At 36.4% G+C, this 21392-nt stretch overlaps 1 protein-coding gene across 1 annotated transcript; it reads right to left on the minus strand.

The window, feature by feature from the left end:
• Positions 1–10052: 10052 nt before the first annotated feature.
• LOC142354033 (uncharacterized) lies at positions 10053–16890 on the minus strand. The gene is made up of 2 exons (XM_075406296.1): positions 16441–16890; positions 10053–10990 (listed from the first exon to the last, which is right to left on the minus strand). Exons 1-2 carry the CDS (start codon positions 16776–16778, stop codon positions 10135–10137), a joined length of 1194 nt encoding a protein of 397 aa, XP_075262411.1. The 5' UTR covers positions 16779–16890; the 3' UTR covers positions 10053–10134.
• Positions 16891–21392: the final 4502 nt, after the last annotated feature.

A 21392-nucleotide genomic window follows, 5' to 3' on the forward strand; every position in this document is an offset into this window, starting at 1 on the left:
CAGTAAAAGTTTAATAAGTGGGAAGTTGAAATCAAGGTTTTGGATTCCAATGGCTTAGAGCAAAAAGGAGATTAAGTAATGCGTTGCTTGTTCCCAACAATACAAGGAATCTGGTATCAGTATCAAAATTTAGAGCAACAGGCAATGAGGCCTTCTTTGGTAGGACTTTAGAAATACTAACTAAGAAGGGACAAATTTTCCCTTTTGAGGAAAGAGATCGTCTGTTTATCTTGAAAAACGTTGATTACGAAGAAAGCTCAGGGCAGTGCAATTTTGGCAAACGCAGATCCTCTTAGTTTGTGGCATAAGCGTTTAGGCCATAATAACATAATTATTTGAGGACATTTAAAAACTGAAAACATTCGCAGTAGGACTAAAACTAAGCGAGCACGATTTAACAAACTGTGAAACATGTCAGTTAAATAAATCAATGAAGCTTCCAGTTCCAAAAGACTCAAAAACAAGAGCGAGTGAAGTCATGGAAACTGTCCAGTATAAGATTTTGGGTTCCATCCAACCGGAAGCTGTTGATGGCCACAGGTACGCAAAAAGTTTCGTGGATAGTTTAAGCAGGTATTAATTTTTTTTTATTTTGAGGTCAAGGGATGAATGCATTGAAAATTTTGAACAGTTCTTTGCGGATATAAGACAACCGGGAACCTTTTTTTGTGATGGGGCAGGGGAATATGTCTCAAATGGCATAAAACAATATTGCAGACGAAAAGCTGTTAGGATGGAATTCACGGCACCGTGTACGCTACAGGAAATGGGAAAGGTTGAGAAGAATTGGGGGACAGTCACACCAATGGCTAGATCTCTTTTTGAGCAGTCAGGATTAGAAAAAGAAAATTGGCCTTATGCAATCAATGTGTCAATTGAGATTAAAAACTTTTGTTTTCATTCAGTTATTCAGAAGACACCTTTTGAGCCAATGTAAAAAAGGAAACCTAAACTAAATTAGAATCTATCAAAGTGTTTGGTTGTTCAGCTTTTGTTCATGTTGAAAAAAGTTTTTGATGCAAGTTTGATATAACTTCTCAAAAAAAGAATATTTTTGGGGTCCTCAGACAATAATAAGGTTTATCTTGTAGGCATTCAAATGACAGAGGTATCTCTAAGGTTAGAAGATCTCGGAATGTAACTTTCAACGAAAACGAAACGTTTATTGAAGTTACAGAAATGCGGGAGGAGATAGTCAACAAGCATCAGTCAGGTGGTGATAGAGATTTAAAGCCGGTAGCCTTTCGTGGTGACATTGTGAACAGAGAATTACTACCTAAGTTCATTGATGAAGCAACTAGGGATAAAAACTGGTACGAAGCAATGATATTGGAATCCAACTCATTAGTGGAAAATAAGGTTTGAGTATTGATAGAAAACAAAAGAAATAAACCCATTGGTAGCCGCTGACACTTTGCCCCCAAGTTTGGTCCTAGCTGGGAGATTTCAAGGAATAAGGCAAGATTGGTAGCTAAAAGGTTAAGCTAACTTCCTGGTCGGGATTACAACAAAATTTACTCACCAACAACATGCCTCTCATCAACTCAAGTACTGATAAGCTACGCAGTATTCAAAAACACTGAGTAGAAACAAATGAATATCAAACCAGCGTACTAAATGCTGACATCGAAGAAGAAATCTTCATGCAACAGCCCGAAGAGTTGACAAGCAAGTAACTCCATTAATTTGCAAGTTGAGATAAATTTTATATGGATTAAAACAGTCCGGTATAAATTGGTACTTAACAATCAAAAGTTTTCTCAGTCAATTAATTCTCACAGCGGCTATTTAAGATGAGTATCTCGTTTTAAAGAAAGGTAAAAATGTAGAGAGTGATTACTGTGTCTTCGGGTAGACTATATGGTGATACTACGATTGCCGGAAGAATTTTTGTGGAAACTTTAAAAATGAAGTTAGTGAGAGTTTTCAAATTAGTAGTTACGTTGATTCTTATAAACAGAAATTGAGCGAACAGAAAACAATATAATGTTAACTCAAGAAACTTATGTAGAAAAATTAGTTAGAGAAGTTTAGCTTGAGCGAATCAAAGACACTGGAAACAGCATTAATTGTTAGTCTGAAACTGTTAAAATTAAATTCACCAAAAATAGGCAGCAATGAGCATAGAGAAATGCAATCATGTGATTAAAGGTGTGTGATGGGATGTTTCAACTATTTGGCATTAACAATCAGACCAGATCCTGCGCACGCAGCTAGTTTTTTGAGTTTTTTCTTGAAAATCCTGGAAGGCGACATTAGAAAGCCGCAAAAGTGTGTTTACGTTACCTAAAAGGGATGAAGTCAGAGAAGATGATTTTTTTAGGGAAGGTGAGAAATTGGAGTTGACGGGATTTTCATATTCAGATTGGGCCCGCAATATAGACAATAGAATAAGTTGTTATTGTTTTAAACTTAACAAAAGTTCATGTGCAATCAGTTGGGATAATGAGTTAGAAAAGTGTGTATCTACTTCAACAGCTGAAGCTGAGCTTAACGCTGTTGTCGAGGCAAGCAAAGAAGCCGTACACTTAGCAAACCTTTTACGAGAATTAGGTGTGGAAATCCAGCAGCCAGTAAACGGTTTTGTAGACAATCAGGCTTGTATTGCTCTTAGTAGGAATTCGATGAATCACAGAAAGACACACCACTTTCCATTAAAAGTGCACTTCGTTCGAAATTTAGTCGAAAGTCAACTATTAGAGCTAAACTACTTACCTACACATCGCATGCCGACAGACACATTTACAAAACCATTGGGAAGGACCAAAGTAGCACTTTTTTGTGATGTCCTTTTCGGAACAATCACTTAACTTAATAGGAGTTGTTTTTAAAGTATAATGTTAATTGCTTAAAGTAAGAAAAGATATACTTATCTCATCCGCGTGCTGATTAACATCTTAGTTATTTATGAAATGAGTGAAGCTAGCACCTGCTATTTATACCAACTCTGTCCCCAACTTTTCATATTGTTATGTGTGATCTATTGACCCTTGATCTTTTGAAGAAATAAATTATCAGGGTAAATAGCTAGTAAAAATCGGATGTCATGAGAAGTCGTAGAAGGTATAAATTAAATGTCATCACCATGAATGTAAAAGTGCGGTAATTTGGGGGTATTAAATAGAGGCTGAATTTTGTGCCAATAACCACGGTTGTCAACCATCAATTCTAATTTAAAGGTTTGATGACAAAATTTGTCTCTGCGTTCCGATTAGCGGACAAAAAACTGTTTTACCCTTATTTACAGTGAAATCAATATCACGTTAATTCTTTATTCAATAGCTATTTTTGAAAATTTTTACTGATTTATGGCATCAACATCATTTTGTTTTTTGCTCAGATTTCTCAGTTGGAAGCTCGAGCTATCAAATGGACTGTTTGCGTGACATTGATTTCACTGTAAATACACTGGGTATAACACCTTTAAAAGCAACAAAATCAGCAATTAATATTTTGTTTCAGAAAGTGCTGTTTCGTCATTACTCCCAACGTTATTTCTACATCAAGGCACAAGTTTAGAAACTTTTACAAATTAAGGCCGAAGTTTCGCGATTTGTTTGGAAAAAGTTATATAAATAATGCATCTTTAATGAAAATATTTACAAATTTTTTTTTAGATTTTTACCAATTTTCAATTTTTGTTACTAGGGTCGTCAAGTTTTCAGTGAAAGTCACTTATAAATAAAATGGTCTAAAACTTGAAAACTGGTTGACTCAGACATTCGCCCGCCTAATGAAAACTGCTTTCACGCTTCTGGACGTTTGTCACACTTGACAAAGTTCCCGCCATGGATTTCAACAACCAGCTTTCAACAAGTTGACAGAAACTGTTTAAACCTAGTTGCTACCAAATTTAGGTCCATCATAACACTTTAGAAATGTGATATATAAATTTGGTCTCACCTTGTTCCAGACTACTCCCCTTGTACTCCCCTTGTCCTAATTTTGGGGCTTCGATGCGATTTAGTTCTCTGGATCCTAGTGCCATAGTTAATCAGTGCTGAAACATTGTATTCAAATTGGATATCGTCGACCCAGTATTGTATCAGTGTATCCTTATAGTATCTTGCTACGCATGATGTGCAGTATAAGTCCCATAAAGAAATGCAATCATGTGATTAAAGGGGTTTAATGGGATGTTTCAACTATTTGGCATTAACAATCAGACCAGATCCTGCGCACGCAGCTAATTTATTGAGTTTTTTGTTGGAAATCCAGGAACGCGACATTAGAATGCCGCAAAAGTGTGTTTACGTTACCTAATAGGTATTGAGTCAGAGAAGATGATTTGTTAGGAAAGGTGAGAAGCTGGAGTTGACAGGATTTTCATATTCAGATTGCGCCCGCAATATAGACAATAGAATAAGTGGTTATTGTTTTAAACATAACAAAAGTTCATGTGCAATCAGTTGGGATATGAGTCAGAAAAGTGTGTATCCACTTCAGCAGCTGAAACTGAGTTTAACGCTGTTGTCGAGGCAAGCAAAGAAACCGTACACTTAGCAAACCTTTTACGAGAAATAGGTTTGGAGGTTTGGAAATCCAGCAGCCAGTAAACGGTTTTGTAGACAATCAGGCTTGTATTGCTCTTAGTAAGAATTCGATGAATCACAGAAAAACACAGCACTTTCCATTAAAAGTGCCTTTCGTTCGAAATTTAGTCGAAAGTCGACTATTAGAGCTAAACTACTTACCTACAAATCGCATGCCGGCAGACACATTTACAAAACCATTGGGAAGGACCAAAGTAGCACTTTTTTGTGATGTCCTTCTCGTAACAGTCACTTAACTTACTGGAGTTGTTTTGAAAGTTTAATATTAATGGTTTAAAGTAAGAAAAGGTATACTTATCTCATCCACGTGCTGATTTACATCTTGGTTATTTATGAAATGAGTGAAACTAACACCTGATATTTATACCAACTCTGTCCCCAACTTTTCATATTGTTATTTGTGATCTATTGACCCTTGATCTTTTGAAGAAATGAATTATCAGGGTAAATAGCTAGTAAAAATCGGATGTCATGAGAAGTCGTGGAAGATATAAATTAAATGTGATCACCCTGAATGTAAAAGTGCGGTAATGTGGGGGTATTAAATAGGAGCTGAATTTTGTGCCAATAACCACGGTTGTCAACCATCAATTCTAACCTAAATGTTTGATGACAAAATTTGCCTCTGCGTTCCAATTAATGGACAAAGAAAAGTGTTTTACCCTTATTTACAGTGAATTCAATATCACGTGAATTTTTTATTCAATAGCTATTTTTGAAAATTATCCCTGATTTATCGCATCAACATCATTTTGTTTTTTGCTCAGACTTCTCCGGTTGAAGCTCGAGCTACCGAATGGACTGTTAGCGTGACATTGATTTCACTGTAAGACACTGGTTATAACACTTTTAAAAGCAACAAAATCAAAAAAACACTTTTTTTTTCAGAAAGTGCTGTTTCGACATTTCTCGCAAAGTTATTTCTACAACAAGGCACAAGTTTACAAACTTTTACAAATTAAAGCCAAAGTTTCGCGATTTGTTTGTAAAAAGTTATATAAATAATGCATCTTTAATTAAAATATTTACAAACTTTTTTTAGATTTTAAGCTGAGCTTAACGCTGTTGTCGAGGCAAGCAAAGAAACCGTACACTTAGCAAACCTTTTACGAGAAATAGGTTTGGAGGTTTGGAAATCCAGCAGCCAGTAAACGGTTTTGTAGACAATCAGGCTTGTATGCTCTTAGTAAGAATTCGATGAATCACAGAAAGACACAGCATTTTCCATTAAAAGTGCCTTTTGTTCGAAATTTAGTCGAAAGTCGACTATTAGAGCTAAACTACTTACCTACAAATCGCATGCCGGCAGACCCATTTACAAAACCATTGGGAAGGACCAAAGTAGCACTTTTTTGTGATGTCCTTTTCGGAACAATCACTTAACTTAATAGGAGTTGTTTTGAAAGTATAATGTTAATTGTTTAAAGTAAGAAAAGATATACTTATCTCTTCCACGTGCTGATTTACATCTTGGTTATTTATGAAATGAGTGAAAATAACACCTGATATTTATACCAACTCTGTCCCCAACTTTTCATATTGTTATGTGTGATCTATTGACCCTTGATCTTTTGAAGAAATGAATTATCAGGGTAAATAGCTAGTAAAAATCGGATGTCATGAGAAGTCGTGGAAGATATAAATTAAATGTGATCACCCTTAATGTAAAAGTGCGGTAATGTGGGGGTATTAAATAGGAGCTGAATTTTGTGCCAATAACCACGGTTGTCAACCATCAATTCTAACCTAAATGTTTGATGACAAAAATTGGCCTCTGCGTTCCAATTAGCGGACAAAGAAAAGTGTTTTACCCTTTTTTACAGTGAATTCAATATCACGTGAATTTTTTATTCAATAGCTATTTTTGAAAATTATCACTGATTTATCGCATCAACATCATTTTGTTTTTTGCTCAGACTTCTCCGGTTGAAGCTCGAGCTACCGAATGGACTGTTCGCGTGACATTGATTTCACTGTAATACACTAGGTATAACACTTTTGAAAGCAACAAAATCAAAAAATTACTTTTTTTTCAGAAAGTGCTGTTTCGACATTTCTCGCAAAGTTATTTCTACATCAAGGCACAAGTTTACAAACTTTCACAATTTAAAGCCAAAGTTTCGCGATTTGTTTGTAAAAACTTATATAAATAATGCATCTTTAATTAAAATATTTACAAACTTTTTTTTAGATTTTTACCAATTTTCGATTTTTGTTACTAGGGTCGTCAAGTTTTCAGAGAAAATCAGTTATAAATAAAATGGTCTAAAACTTGAAAACTGGTTGACTCAAACATTCGTCCGCCTAATAAAAACAGCTTTCACGCTTCTGGACGTTTGTCACACTTGACAAAGTTCCCGCCATGGATTTCAACAACCAGCTTTCAACAAGTTGACAGAAACTGTTGAAACCTAATTGCTACCAAATTTAGGTCCGTCATAACACTTTAGAAATGTGATATATAAATTTGGTCTCCCCTTGTTCCAGACTACTCCCCTTGTACTCCCCTTGTCCTAATTTCGGGGCTTCGATGCGATTTAGTTCTCTAGACCCTAGTGCCATAGTTAATCAGTGCTTAAAAATTGTATTCAAATTGTATATCGTCGGCCCAGTATTGTATCAGTGTATCCTTATAGTATCTTGCTACGCATGATGTGCAGTATAAGTCCCATAGAGAAATGCAATCATGTGATTAAAGGGGTTTAATGGGATGTTTCAACTATTTGGCATTAGCAATCAGACCATATCCTGCGCAAGCAGCTAGTTTGTTGAGTTTTTTGTTGAAAATCCTGGAAGACCACATTAGAATGCTGCAAAAGTGTGTTTACGTTACCTAAAAGGGATGAAGTCAGAGAAGATGATTTTTTTAGGGAAGGTGAGAAATTGGAGTTGACGGGATTTTCATATTCATATTGGGCCCGCAATATAGACAACAGAATAAGTGGTTATTGTTTTAAACTTAACAAAAGTTCATGTGCAATCAGTTGGGATAATGATTTAGAAAAGTGTGTATCTAATTCAAAAGCTGAAGCTGAGCTTTACGCTGTTGTCGAGGCAAGCAATGAAACCGTACACTTAGCAAACCTTTTACGAGAATTAGGTTTGGTGGTTTGGAAATCCAGCAGCCAGTAAAAGGTTTTGTAGACAATCAGGCTTGTATTGCTCTTAGTAAGAATTCGATGAATCACAGAAAGACACAGCATTTTCCATTAAAAGTGCCTTTTGTTCGAAATTTAGTCGAAAGTCGACTATTAGAGCTAAACTACTTACCTAAAAATCGCATGCCGGCAGACACATTTACAAAACCTTTGAGAAGGACCAAAGTAGCACTTTTTTGTGATGTCCTTTTCGGAACAATCACTTAACTTAATAGGAGTTGTTTTGAAAGTATAATGTTAATTGCTTAAAGTAAGAAAGGATATACTTATCTCATCCGCGTGCTGATTAACATCTTAGTTATTTATGAAATGAGTGAAGCTAGCACCTGCTATTTATACCAACTCTGTCCCCAACTTTTCATATTGTTATGTGTGATCTATTGACCCTTGATCTTTTGAAGAAATAAATTATCAGGGTAAATAGCTAGTAAAAATCGGATGTCATGAGAAGTCGTGGAAGATATAAATTAAATGTGATCACCCTGAATGTAAAAGTGCGGTAATTTGGGGGTATTAAATAGGAGCTGAATTTTTTGCCAATAACCTCGGTTGTCAACCATCAAGTCTAATCTAAATGTTTGATGACAAAATTTGTCTCTGCGTTCCGATTAGCGGACAAAGAAAAGGGTTTTACCCGTATTTACAGTGAATTCAATATCTCGTGAATTCTTTATTCCATAGCTATTTTTGAAACTTTTCACTGATTTATAGCATCAATATAATTTTGCTTTTTGCTCAGATTTCTCAATTGGAAGCTCGAGCTATCGAATGGACTTTTCGCGTGACATTGATTTCACTGTAATTACACTGGGTATAACTCTTTTAAAAGCAACAAATTCAACTATTAATTTTTTTTTCAGAAAGTGCTGTTTCGACATTTCTCGCAAAGTTATTTCTACATCAAGGCACAAGTTTACAAACTTGTACAAACTAAGGCCGAAGTTTCGCGATTTTTTGTAAAAAGTTATATAAATAATGCATCTTTAATTAAAATATTTACAATTTTTTTTAGATTTTTACCAATTTTCAATATTTGTTACTAGGGTCGTCAAGTTTTCAGAGAAAATCAGTTATAAATAAAATGGTTTAAAACAAAAAAAAACTGGTTGACTCAGACATTCGTCCGCCTAATGAAAACTGCTTTCACGTTTCTGGACGTTTGTTACACTTGACAAAGTTCCCGCCATGGATTTCAACAACCAGCTTTCAACAAGTTGACAGAAACTGTTGAAACCTAATTGCTACCAAATTTAGGTCCGTCATAACACTTTAGAAATGTGATATATAAATTTGGTCTCCCCTTGTTCCAGACTACTCCCCTTGTACTCCCCTTGTCATAATTTTGGGGCTTCGATGCGATTTAGTTCTCTGGACACTAGTGCCATAGTTAATCACTGCTGAAACATTGTATTCAAATTGTATATCGTCGGCCCAGTATTGTATCAGTGTATCCTTATAGTATCTTGCTACGCATGATGTGCAGTATAAGTCCCATAGATACTTTTTATCTAACAAAAGACTTAGATTGTCTGGGACAGAGCCTCCCCTACACCCCCGACCCAAATGTGACCACATCCATGATCCACAGTGGTGTAGTCAGAGTGAACTGTGAACAGATTATTAAGGAGGTGGTTATTAATGTCCAGATCATCATAAATGACCAGTTGAAAACATCCAGCTGCAATTGATGATGCTACACGTCCAGTTGAAAATAATATAGTTGCAATTCATGATGCTACTATCAGATGATGCTACTATCAGATGATGCTACTATCAGATGATGCTACTATCAGATGCAGACGCGTTCGGTTATGAGACGGTTACCAGATCATGTCAGAGGGCATGACAGCCAGCCAGGTCAAAAAACTCCAAATACTTCAATTGTACAAATAATTTTTATGCAGAATATTTTCAATAATCAATCAAAAATTAACTATTATGCAGTTGATTTATTTCTCTGAGTAGAGCTAACTGGGGGTATTTTTTTCTGTAACAATTTGTAAAACTATATTAAGAGCTCTGAACAGAGAAAAAAGGCTGAAAAGCAATTCTGAACAGTTTAAGCTGTATGTTCACAGTAAAATTACAGTGAACATACAGCTTAAACTGTATGTTCACTGTAAGATCATAATATGTTCACAGTAAAATTACAGGCTGAGAAATACTATGATTCAGCGCTGATTTACTATGTTACTATGATCCGGGTCCAGACTACTCCTCTTGTACTAATCGTTTCCAGTCTGATAAGTTCACCCATTACTCCTCACTCTTACACCCTATATCCCCCATTACTGTGAGAACTTTGATATGAAAACACCCCCCCCCCCCCCCCCCGCCTGATCTTACATCTTCATTGGGGTGGTAAAAATTTGACACCCTCTTTCATAAAACTTTGAAATTTAAAACATCGAAATTGAACGCTATCATAGAAATGAGCTTTTAGATGTTCCGATAGTTCTCGTTTCAGATTCATAACCCCTGTCGGACATAGTAGCCGGGTCAAGGTCAAATATGACGTCATACTCAGACGGGTCCTTCACCGAATTCGTTTGCCCAACTAAACCCGCAAGGGTCTTCAAAGCCGTGCCCAATACATAACTCTTCAATCGAACAATTTCCAGCCTAAACAGCGGGCTAAAATATCCATAAAATATAATATTTGATGCCCCGATTATGTAACCCGCAAATTGAAGCCATAAATTCAAAACGCCCCTAACATTCTCGCTTCTTATTGGCCCATTTTCTATTTCATACACCCGGTATATGACTGCGGGCAAAACTGAAGAAATATAGACCAAAGCAGTTAAAGAAAGCCGTATTGTTGTACGCCAGACAATTTCAGAATGGCTATTTGATGAATTGAAAGCGTCGACAAGTTCTGAAGATTTCATTAGGCTAGCTTTACGTTTCGATGGTTTGAACCGTAACGTATTAGCCCTTCTCAACGCAACGCCACACAGAATAACAGCGATTAGCAGAATGGCCACTATGCCGAAATAATATAACAGCCATATCATTTTTCCGCCGTCAGCTAGCAGACAATCGGAAAGCTGGTCATTTAGCCGAAAAGTAAATTTTCCTCTGCAAGTTGATGTCGCAACGTATGTATTGCTGAACATGAGCGGGTAGAAGGGAAGTCCAGAAGTTAATAGTGGCAACAAAATTCCACAAGACCAGACTAAGAAATTGTAAATTATGAAATGACAGTCGGTTGATTGGGGTTTAAATTGGGCGGTAGGGTTAAGCAGAAGGAATACATGCAGAATCAACATCAAAGACCTAAATCATATTTTTAAATACTTTACCCCTATTGTTTTGAGTGGCACATAATAAATATATATATATATATATATATCTGCTCTATAACGGGGGGGGGGGGTGCATAACGTACTGGGGGGCGGGCAAACGGAAAAGATTCCAAATATATTTGGGATCTTTTCCGTTTGCCCCACCCCAGTACGTTATGCACCCCCCTCCCCGTTATAGAGCACGTGTTATTAACACGTGCGTATGGGGGATGCAATTAAAATGCACCTACTGAGCTGGGGGGGCATAAACGGAAAAGATATAATATTTGAAACAAATTGGTGCAAAAATTTGTGCCAAAAAACTTGCAAGCGATTTGGTTTCAAATTTTCACAGAATAGAAACAACTGATTTATTATGGCCCAAAAACCTTGACTTCGATAAAATGTCAAAAACCGGAAAATAACGACGTTTTAGCGTTCTTATGAGTCTTATTATCTGTTCAGCATGATACATAAAAGTTTTCATTAAGTTCAAAGTTCTCTCTATTAATTAAAAAACCAGGTTTTCAATTCTCGGGATGAGGTCCCCGGACCTAGCAGTCATAGTATTTCAGCAATGATTCATTAGAAACCCTACCAAACACTTAATGAAACATGACACCCCAATTGTATATTCCGATGTAAGTCTCTACCGTCTATCGTAAGTGTATTTTCATTCTGAAGTTTCTCGGCATGGTGCATTTCTCTTTTGGTGTTTTGTATAATATTACTTAATCTTTCTTGACGTGCAGAATTGAGAAATCAAAAAGTCGAAAATTGACCATATGCCAGAGCAATTGAGCATGTGAATAATAAAATGCAAAATAGCGCTCTGATAGCCTTCTACGTAATATAATAGGATAATAGGATGGAGGTGAGGGCGTCACCTTGTAGGACGCCTTTTTCTTCGGGCACCTAGCTAGACTACGATTCTTCGGGCACGTAGACTGCCTCCAGAAACCCTTGTGCGCAGACCACTCCTAAACTTCGACAAAATGGGGTAGAATTTCATATTTACGCACATCTGTGCATTTTCTAGCGCATCTCCGACACACAGGTAAGAAATCGAACCAATCCAGATCTTCAACCCAGAACAGGTGTATGACAGACGGACTTGGGTTGACGGACACCCAGTACAGACCGAAAGTACTGAAAGTCGTTTATGGGCCAAACCGAACAGATTTTGAGTAGCTGGGTATTACCGGACACACCCAAGTAAGACCCTGAGCATGAACGAACATACATAGAACTAGGACCAGACCAATGAAACCCACCGCAGACCCTGAACCAAAAATTGTTTGCGTTTAGAAGCGCCCCTTAAGGTCAAAATTATTGGGCCCAGAAAGTCAGCTTGAACTCATGACTTTCTTTGAATAAAAAAAGCAGTAAAAACTATTCTAATACTAACCAATTTTTAAGAAACTGAATTGACGTATTTTTAGAAGCCTTTTCTCTGTTATTAATAGCTCAAGATAAGCTGTTGCCTGCAAAATGTCAATTCAACGCCGCATGATGTTTTTTTGGAGAAAAAAGATGCCAGTACTCTTCCCAGGTTTAGGTGCGCGATCCTAGACTGCTCTGATCAGACCATTTGGGTCGCACACTGGTGGCGTGGTGCGACCCGAAATACATGGTTTGGGAAACGATTTGGTCGCACGATGGTCTGGAAAATTGTCGCACTATGGTCTGATTAGAGGGCAAAGTCTCGGAAATGGTCAGGACAATGGTCGCGCTACGGTCTGATCATAGGGCAAAGTCTCAATACAGTCTGATCATATGTCACACGAAATTCTGGACAAAGATCGCACTACGGACTGATTAGAGGGCAAAGTCGCACTATAATCTGATAATAGGTCGCACGAAAGCCTAGACAATGGTTGCACTAAGGATTGATCATAGACCAAACTCTGAGCATAAGTTTACCCATAATCTGACCACAGAGCGTTAACTGACCATATTTACTTGACTGCAGTTTTTTATCACTGTTTTTGATTACTCAAAAAAAGTTGAAGGCACGTCAAAAATGACTTTCTGTTTATTTTTATATCAATGAGTTTTGTCCTAACCTTAACAAGATACACAAAATTAGTAAATTTTAAGTTGTGTAGTATATAGGTTTGAATTGAATAATTTAAACAAATAACAACACGGATTTTAACATGCATTCAGGAGTGGTCTGATCAGAGGGACCGCTGGTCGCACAGAAGTCGCACAAAATATTGGGTCGCACGATAGTCTGACCAGAGTGATTTGGGTCTCACGATAGTCTGATCAGAGGACTTTTGGGTCGAACTAGTGTCGCACAATTTCTTTGGTCGCACTACGGTCTTATCAGAGGCATTTGGATCGCACGATGATCTGATAAGAGATCAAAATCTGGGAAATGGTCTGATCAGAGAAATGGTCTGGTCGCGCACCTAAACCTTGGTTGTCATGGACAACATCTCTGACTCACTTAGTTTTTTCGGACTCACCCGGGTTCTGGCCATACAAAAACCCGGTTATCATATAAGGTCATATATGATACCCGGTAATCAAACAAGGTCATATATGATCTGTATGATTTCCCGGTAATCATACTAAGATCACAAACTTTCTGAAAGGTGTTCAAACGATCACAAATGTAACATATTAATGCCTTGTTGGTAATCGGATGTATAAATTCAGTCAAAACATCAATATTTTCTTTTACGAAATCGCGGTAATCATACAAAGTCATTCATGAATCTATGGTTTTACTCGGGGAGAGTCTTAGGGCGCTGATTTTTACCGTTTGCTCGGACTCAATTCTCTTATAGTTGTTTGTTTTCAGCTCCGCTGTAGCCGGTCCGCAGCCCGTATGAGAAAAGATGAGGGAAACACACACAGAACAGACTGGAGAAATTTTAACAGTCCGTTTTGCAACATGATGTAAGAAAATTGTCCGACATTTTACCTGTTATATCATTTCGGAACCATTTGCTATCATTTCTGGTTTCTCGGTAATCATACAAACATCATATCTTTCCTGGTTATCATATATTTCCTGGTTATCATATATTTCCTGGTTGTCGTACATTTATCATAAAGGATCTCCCTGTAATCCCACATTTATCATCTTGATCTCCTTGTAATCATACATCAACTATAATTGGTTTGTTGCTACTCAAAGATGTCTCATAAATGCGTTCTCTTTTATGATATCCTGGTAACCTTCGAAAGTCGTATATAATGTCCTTATAATAATAAAAATTGATATAAGATTTCCTAGTAATCAAACAAGGATCGTACTAAGAAATATCGTATTACTGGTATGGTATCATATATGATCCTTATGATTACTAAGAAGTAGCATCTCGAGCAGTACATAAATTTACATTTTGACCGGAAAATAAGCCTTGATCACACCAAACCCAACAGACTTCAATTGTATATGAGCCAGACTGAGCAGACCAAATTTGCGTGTGAACTGGAGCAAACAAACGGAAATATGGTCGTATGCCAGACCAAACAGATAGAACTTGATTATTGGCCAGAATGAAACCGAAACCAGATATCGGACAGACGGAACAGCGCAACATGAACTTTCCCCAGGCCACGGTCTTGGCATCACATAGTTCTCCTAAACTGGTCTTTTTGTCAACAGTCGCTCATGCAATGGAGCGAAATTGTCATTCTTTGTAAATCAGTTATACTGTGCTTGGATTGAAACTTTTGTTTGCCAAACACCATGTTTTGCCAATCGAGAAGAGAAAACAATAAGTAATGCATTGAAAAATTTAGACTTGATCAATTTCTCCTTTCTCCAACACACGGCAATGTGACAATTTATTGTATTTAATGAGACTAGACAACAAGTAAACAAAAGCAAAAGTGAACAGCGAAGTGCGAAGTTATAAAATACATCTTTATTTTTTAGATTTCAAAGTAACATTAGATTTCAAAGTAACTGAAAACTTTAGCTATGAACTGAATTCAGTAAACAGGTTCCCTTATTCGTCCAAAGGAGGCTGTTAAGAACAAATTTTATCCGGAATTTTTCATACGATAACAAAAAGAACGACAATTAAAGCCAAAAATTTCATTTTTTTTAAATTCAGCTAGAGGACGGTCTCTGAGCCGTTGAAAACATAGTCGCTTCAATAAAAAACGAGATCTTCGACTGTGCCTTCTTTTTAATTTTTTAAAACTCTTCAGATTTTGAACGCCTGACCTGTCAATAAGGTGACAAGACACGAGAAAGAACCTCAAATATGGGAAAGTGTCCAAATATCCATTTTTTTTACAAAAAAATTGGTTGTATCAATGCCGAAAACCACTAGGTAGAACATAAAGCTGCAACTAAAATTATTTTTTTTTTACTTATAAGGACGTTGGGTTTTGTTTTTGCTGACCTAAAGCTACAAGTTGGACAAAGAAGAGAAAATGTTCGCCAAGCTCAAAAATCCACTGTTTATTTCAACAACAAGTACTTTTCAAAATCAGAATGACCATAAGTTTTACCTTATATAATTAGATAAATTTCCATGGAATTCCCTAGGAAGCAAATTAGACCTGTCATTGATGAGCCTCGATTTGAGATGTTCTGCATAAAAAAAGCAAAAAAAACTTAAACGTTTTTAAAAAAGACTGCTACTGATCACAATCCGATCTTTTTTGGACCATAAAAAATGATTAGGCGAAAACTAGGCTTGCTTTTGATATTTTTCCACTAGGAAGGCGAAATTTGAACTTTGATGGATCTGGAAAATTTAACAAAAGGTCACAACATATCAAAAATAAACGATGCATTTTGGATAATTATCGACTTGACATAGCAAAAAACCGGCAAAAATTTATATCAAGAACACACCCAGAGGACGCTCAGTTAAAGCTAAAATAGCCTTCATTGGTGTTAACGAAAATTTTTTAGCAGTTTCTAGGTGTGTTGATCCGGCAAATTGAAAAAAAAGTGGACTAAAGAACCTATTTCCTGTCAATTTTTATGAAAGAAAAGCTGAATTTCGAAAAAATAATTAGAAATTGTTAGTCAAAAAATTGCATAGGAGAGTGCAAATGCACTCTCCTGTCTTTAAAGGTGACATAGAAAACACTACCGTTGACAATTTTAACATTATCCCTCTATAAATTTTATATTATCTTTCTGTAAAAGTGAACAAAGCAGACGGAAAATGTAAACAAAAACAACGAAAATCAGTCGCGTGGTCACAAAATTTTACACCTCGATAACTCCGTGGAAAAACGAAAGGCAAAAAAAACTTTTTAACTATGTATTCTACTCTGAAGGGTTTTTCTAATGATTCCACTAACAACCTTCTACGATGAAAATATCAATCGGCCAAAATTGACTGAACAAAAAAAACCCATTTAAGTGTGTAGTTCCTCTCCCACTAGAATGAGTCGCAACAAAAAGCTGCATTGGTAGACTACAGATTAATACGTTATTTCTAAAAAAGAACTTACCATAGCTGTGACCACAAAATGACAGCATCCAGCATCAAATTTACCAGGAAACAAACACTAAGTAAACTCCCCTCTTCAAAATAAATCCCAGATTTCTCAAACGCAATTACTGAAATCGAGATCAAACTATCGGAAAGAACGACCATCGATATGACTTTCCGACAAGTTGTTCGCAGTCGTTTGTTGCAAAACGGAAGAACGATCAAGAAAGGCGCGTGAAATAAAACGAACGCTTTCAAAAATTCCCCGAAGTAAAAAAGAATTGAGCTGTTTACTATAGTGTGGTTTAAGTCGATGGGTAAATAATAAACGTAGAAAAATTCGGGGTCACATTCCATTTAGGATATTGAAATTACAACAAAATTTTCTTCGAACGTCAAGCGACGGTGTTTTGTATGACAACAGCCGACACTGTTTAGACCAAAATAACGCTGACCTGAAGTTTCTGTTGTTTACCGTTATATGTCATAATTTGCAGGTCACGAGCCGTGAAATTTAGAATAGAAATGGCATTAGAACTTTATGCAGCTAGATAATATTGGTTAGTTTTTGAACATCAAGCTAAAAGTCTTGTTTCAATGAGTACTATAAAATTATAAAATATTAGAGTGAAACAGTTCATATCATGGCTGGATGTTGAATTGTATGAAAATTCACATACGGTAAACAAGAAGACAATATATTTGGAAAAGGCAATTTGCTTCAAAAGGGCGGGGAATATGTGACAGTAAAAAAACTTCGCTGTAAAGGAAATTCTTTTACCTCCAGTTGCTCTAGTAAATTTGACTACCGGGCTCTAATTTTAACTTAAACCAGGCTGAGGTGTGCGCTCGAAACTATAGTGCGATTTCGAGCGCACGAGAATACTTGAGTATGGTCAGAGGCGAATTCGAGCGCGCTTGAGTCTGATCAGAAACCGCATCTTGGTCTGATCGTAAACGGATTGAGCGCAACGGGATCTGATCAGAAACGCTTTCGAAAGCAAGTGAGTTTGATCAGAGAATAATAGTAAGATTAGCAGTTTTTAGCCATGAATATTTTTTACCGTAATCAACTCTAAAAACCGCAGATCCTAAAAAAGTTTACCGCATTTAACGGCGATCTTATAATTTTTAGCAATTTTTAGGGGGTGACACACCTCGACACAAGAGTCTAATCGGAATTACATTCTACCGCATGTGGGCTTGATCATAAACGCATGTCTTTTAGAGCGCACGGAAACTGTCGTGTGCGTTTGAAACTGGTCAGAGACGAATTTGAACGCTCTTCAAGTCGGGCGTACTTGAGTCTGATTGGAGACGGAGTCGAACCCACTTCGAGCGCTCAGAATCTGTCGAGCGCGATTGAGTGTGATGAGAGGCACTTTAGAGCGCACACCTAAGCCTGGGAAAGAATTAATACAAGTTTGCTGTTACCTGTTATCGGTTTTTTTTCGTACCCGAAAAGAGTTTGGTAAATTAATGAAATTGGGAATACCGTCGTTTCTGCGGAGCATGACCCTCCCTTTCGTGGAACAGCCAACAAGACGATATTTGCTGTGTTTAACTGTACTTCGCCTAGCACGTATTACTCAATGCAAAGATAAAATAATCGAGAAGAGTCATAACTGATCAGGGAAAGCAGTAATCCAGATAATTATGAACTCGCATCCACACTTAATTGCTTTAAATAACTTTTTGCTGCACCTCTGAAAGAAAATTTTGATATTGATTCAGCAGAGGAACGCTAAGTTTGGCCCGTTCAGAAAAACTGAGTTGAAAGGAGTATACACTTTATTGGTACCAGACACTTAAGAAATCGAGGATGGTTGTTACAGCGCAATTTTTTTTATTAGTGTTGTTGTTTGAGAAGTAGCAGCAGTTCCATCGGTCAACTTTTTAATTTAATTTTATGCTCTTATTGATTACGGTCCATCAAAATAGACAAGTGAATTATCTGCGTACCACAAGAGCTAGGTGAGAAAACTGTGATTGTAATGTTATTGTGTGGATCTCTTAATTTACGATAGAAAAAGACAAAAAACTCAATTGCCTTTAAGTTTTTTTTCCGACGTTGTCTTTCATGATCTTAAATGTCACCATGAATATGGTCTTGGATATGGTTTCCAATACGAAATGAACTTTAATTTCTTTGTCAAGTGGCTTGATGAGTTTTTCTCCTCTCAGAGTTTAAGATTTGTTAGTTTTAAATGTTTCGTGGGAACGCTGCATTTAAAACTTTTCAATGTCAGCTAAGTTTTCGTGGTCAGATATGTGGTTGCCAAGTTGTCATAGACTCCGAATATGGCGAGATTTTGTTATCTTAGTTATAATTTGGCTTCATTATATATAAATACATTGCCAATTAGTTACGGACTGCACTATGTTTTGGCTAAGATATGCTTAATTTCTGACACTCTGATGACAATATTAGCATAACTATTGCGAATCAATGAAGTCATGGATCACAGCCGACAATTGCACTTATCAGCAATTCAGTTCAAATCAAAAATGAAGTCACTCTCTCTTGGTTCTTGGAAAAATGTTTTGGTGTATTTTTCCGGCACAATTTGTCATTTTTCGGGATGCCACTGAAGCGACGTCCCAGGTTGCCCACCTTAGACGAAACTTTGAAAACTTACTAAGACTTATACGCTGCCGTAGAAAACTTACAAAACTTTGTACGGCACCGTATAAGGCCGTAATAAGTTTTCTACGGCACCGTAGCCAATTAATGTAATTACCGATTTGTAAATTCTAAATCCCTAAAATCGACTTTAAATCTATCGCTTATCTAATACAAGTCACTTTTTCATCACTTTATGGCACTGGGTATAACTTTTTAAATCTCTGAAAAATTACAAAACTTAGTACGGTGCCTTATAAGGCCATATCAAGTTTTGTAATTTTTCTAAGGTAATGTTTTCAAACTTTAATTTGCTCTGCAGGTAAGCCTTGTGGTCAAAAAAATTACCTCGAAAAAGTTCGAAGTTGCAAAAACTTCTTACGCCTCGTCAAATGTCGTACCGAACACTTTGGAAGTCTAATGATATCTTTTGCAGTTCATGTCATTTTTAAATATACATCAAAAGCGTCAAAACTGAGATTTCGTTCCAAAGAAGACCATTGCTAACGTATTATGTCTCAAAGAAATGATTAGCTCTAAAAAGAAGTTCAAAAAAAATTTGCGGTTTAAGTGAATCAAATAAAAGTAGCATTTTTTAAACATGAAACTGTCAGTACCACATACATAGCTGGTGAATAATTCCCCAACTACAAGCGCAGGGTTTACAAGAAGGAATTGAAAAAATTTGTGTTTGATTCGCGTTCTGTTCAATTAAATCTGTTCTGGTTTCAGAAAAAAAATTTTTTCAAAGCTTGGCTCATTTGAAGAAAGTTCGTCTCTTAGTTGAGGTTTTTCGCTTATTTGAAAATTTTATTTTAAAACGTCTTTTTTTGCAATCGGGTCTTAGAGTTGTCAAAAGCTAACCAAAGCAACCTAGGATTCCTGTTTTTGTGTGGGTCCAGGTGCAAATAAATTTTTTAGCTTAGCTTGTATCGAAAAAAAGTTCGTCTCTTAGTTGAGGTGATTTAATTTGTTTTATTTTAATTTGTTTTATTTTAATGTGTTTTATTTTAATTTGTTTTATTTTAATTTGTTTTATTTTTGGAGATGGAGCTTGATTTTTTTATACCGAATGCTCTGCTCAAAATCTCCTATAGTTGTTTGTTTGTAACTCCGCCATAGCCGGTCCCCAGCCCGGTTGAGATAAGGAGGAGGGAAACACACCCAGAACATACTGGAAAAGTCTCAAAAGTCGGGTTATTCAACTTGACTGGAGCCTTTTCCGACAATTTTCCAGCTATTATTTTACCTTAATAATCTTATTAATCTTGATACGGCCTTGCTACGGCACCTTATTAGTCTTGATACGGCATTAGCACGGAACCTTAGAAATCTTGGTACGGCCGTAGTACGGTGCCGTAGTAAACTTGACAAGAACTTAGTACGGTTTTTTATCAAAGACTTACACGGTGCCGTAGTAAGGCCTTAGTAAGTTTTCCAAGTTCGGGCAACCTGGGGTTGCACAAAGTTCCCCAAACCTTACAAAAAGCCAATTTTGTTGAGTTTTTTTGACAAATATCTAAGTCTGTCCTTTCATGTCCACATGTTCGCACCTTTGGACAAATTGGACGTTGTTTTTATTTTAAAAAGCTGGAAGACTGGCTGGTAGAAAACTTGTGAACATTAAATTATAAATTATTTGTTTGGGATGCACAACCACTGAAAAGACGTTGCACAAAGTCCCCCACACTTTAACAAAAAGTCATTTTTGGTGGGTTCTTTTGACTAACCTTTACGTCTGCCATTTCATGTCCACATATTCGCTGCTTCTAATAAATTGGACGTTGTTTTTATTTTTAAAAATGTTTAAGACCAGAAGTAGAAAACGTTTGTGAATATTTTGATTTTTCTTCTCTGACCTGAAGATTGTTCTGGATCGCGTCTGTTTTTTTGTTGGGAATTCTCAAAACTAATTTCAAGCAGTATCTTTGGTCCCATTTAAGCAACATCTGACGAGTGTTTTGGGGAAAATGAGTAACCATAGTTTATGAAAAATAATTATTTTCTTTCATTACAAATAAGATTGTTACGAAGCATGATAAAAAAGATTTTTTTAAAAAAAATTTCTTAAATAAAAAAGTTTTAGTTCCCTCAATTTATATTATCGACTTATGTGCATGTTTGTCGATTCACACGATTTTGTCGAACAGACGAATTGGAGGTGTATAGAAGTTTTCTTATATCCTCTTGAGATATAAAAATTTTAATCTCGTTCTGATATAGTGGCTAGATAGTGCTGTTTCTAGTGATGCTAATCGTTCTAATTAAATTTGTACACCGTGATCTAAAAAAACTACCTAATTTTTTCGCTAAGTGATTGAGTTTTCTATAATTAAGCTATTCTGGTA

Source organism: Convolutriloba macropyga, chromosome 15, assembly GCF_964194025.1.
Source record: "Convolutriloba macropyga chromosome 15, txConMacr16.3, whole genome shotgun sequence".
NCBI lineage: Eukaryota > Metazoa > Xenacoelomorpha > Acoela > Convolutidae > Convolutriloba > Convolutriloba macropyga.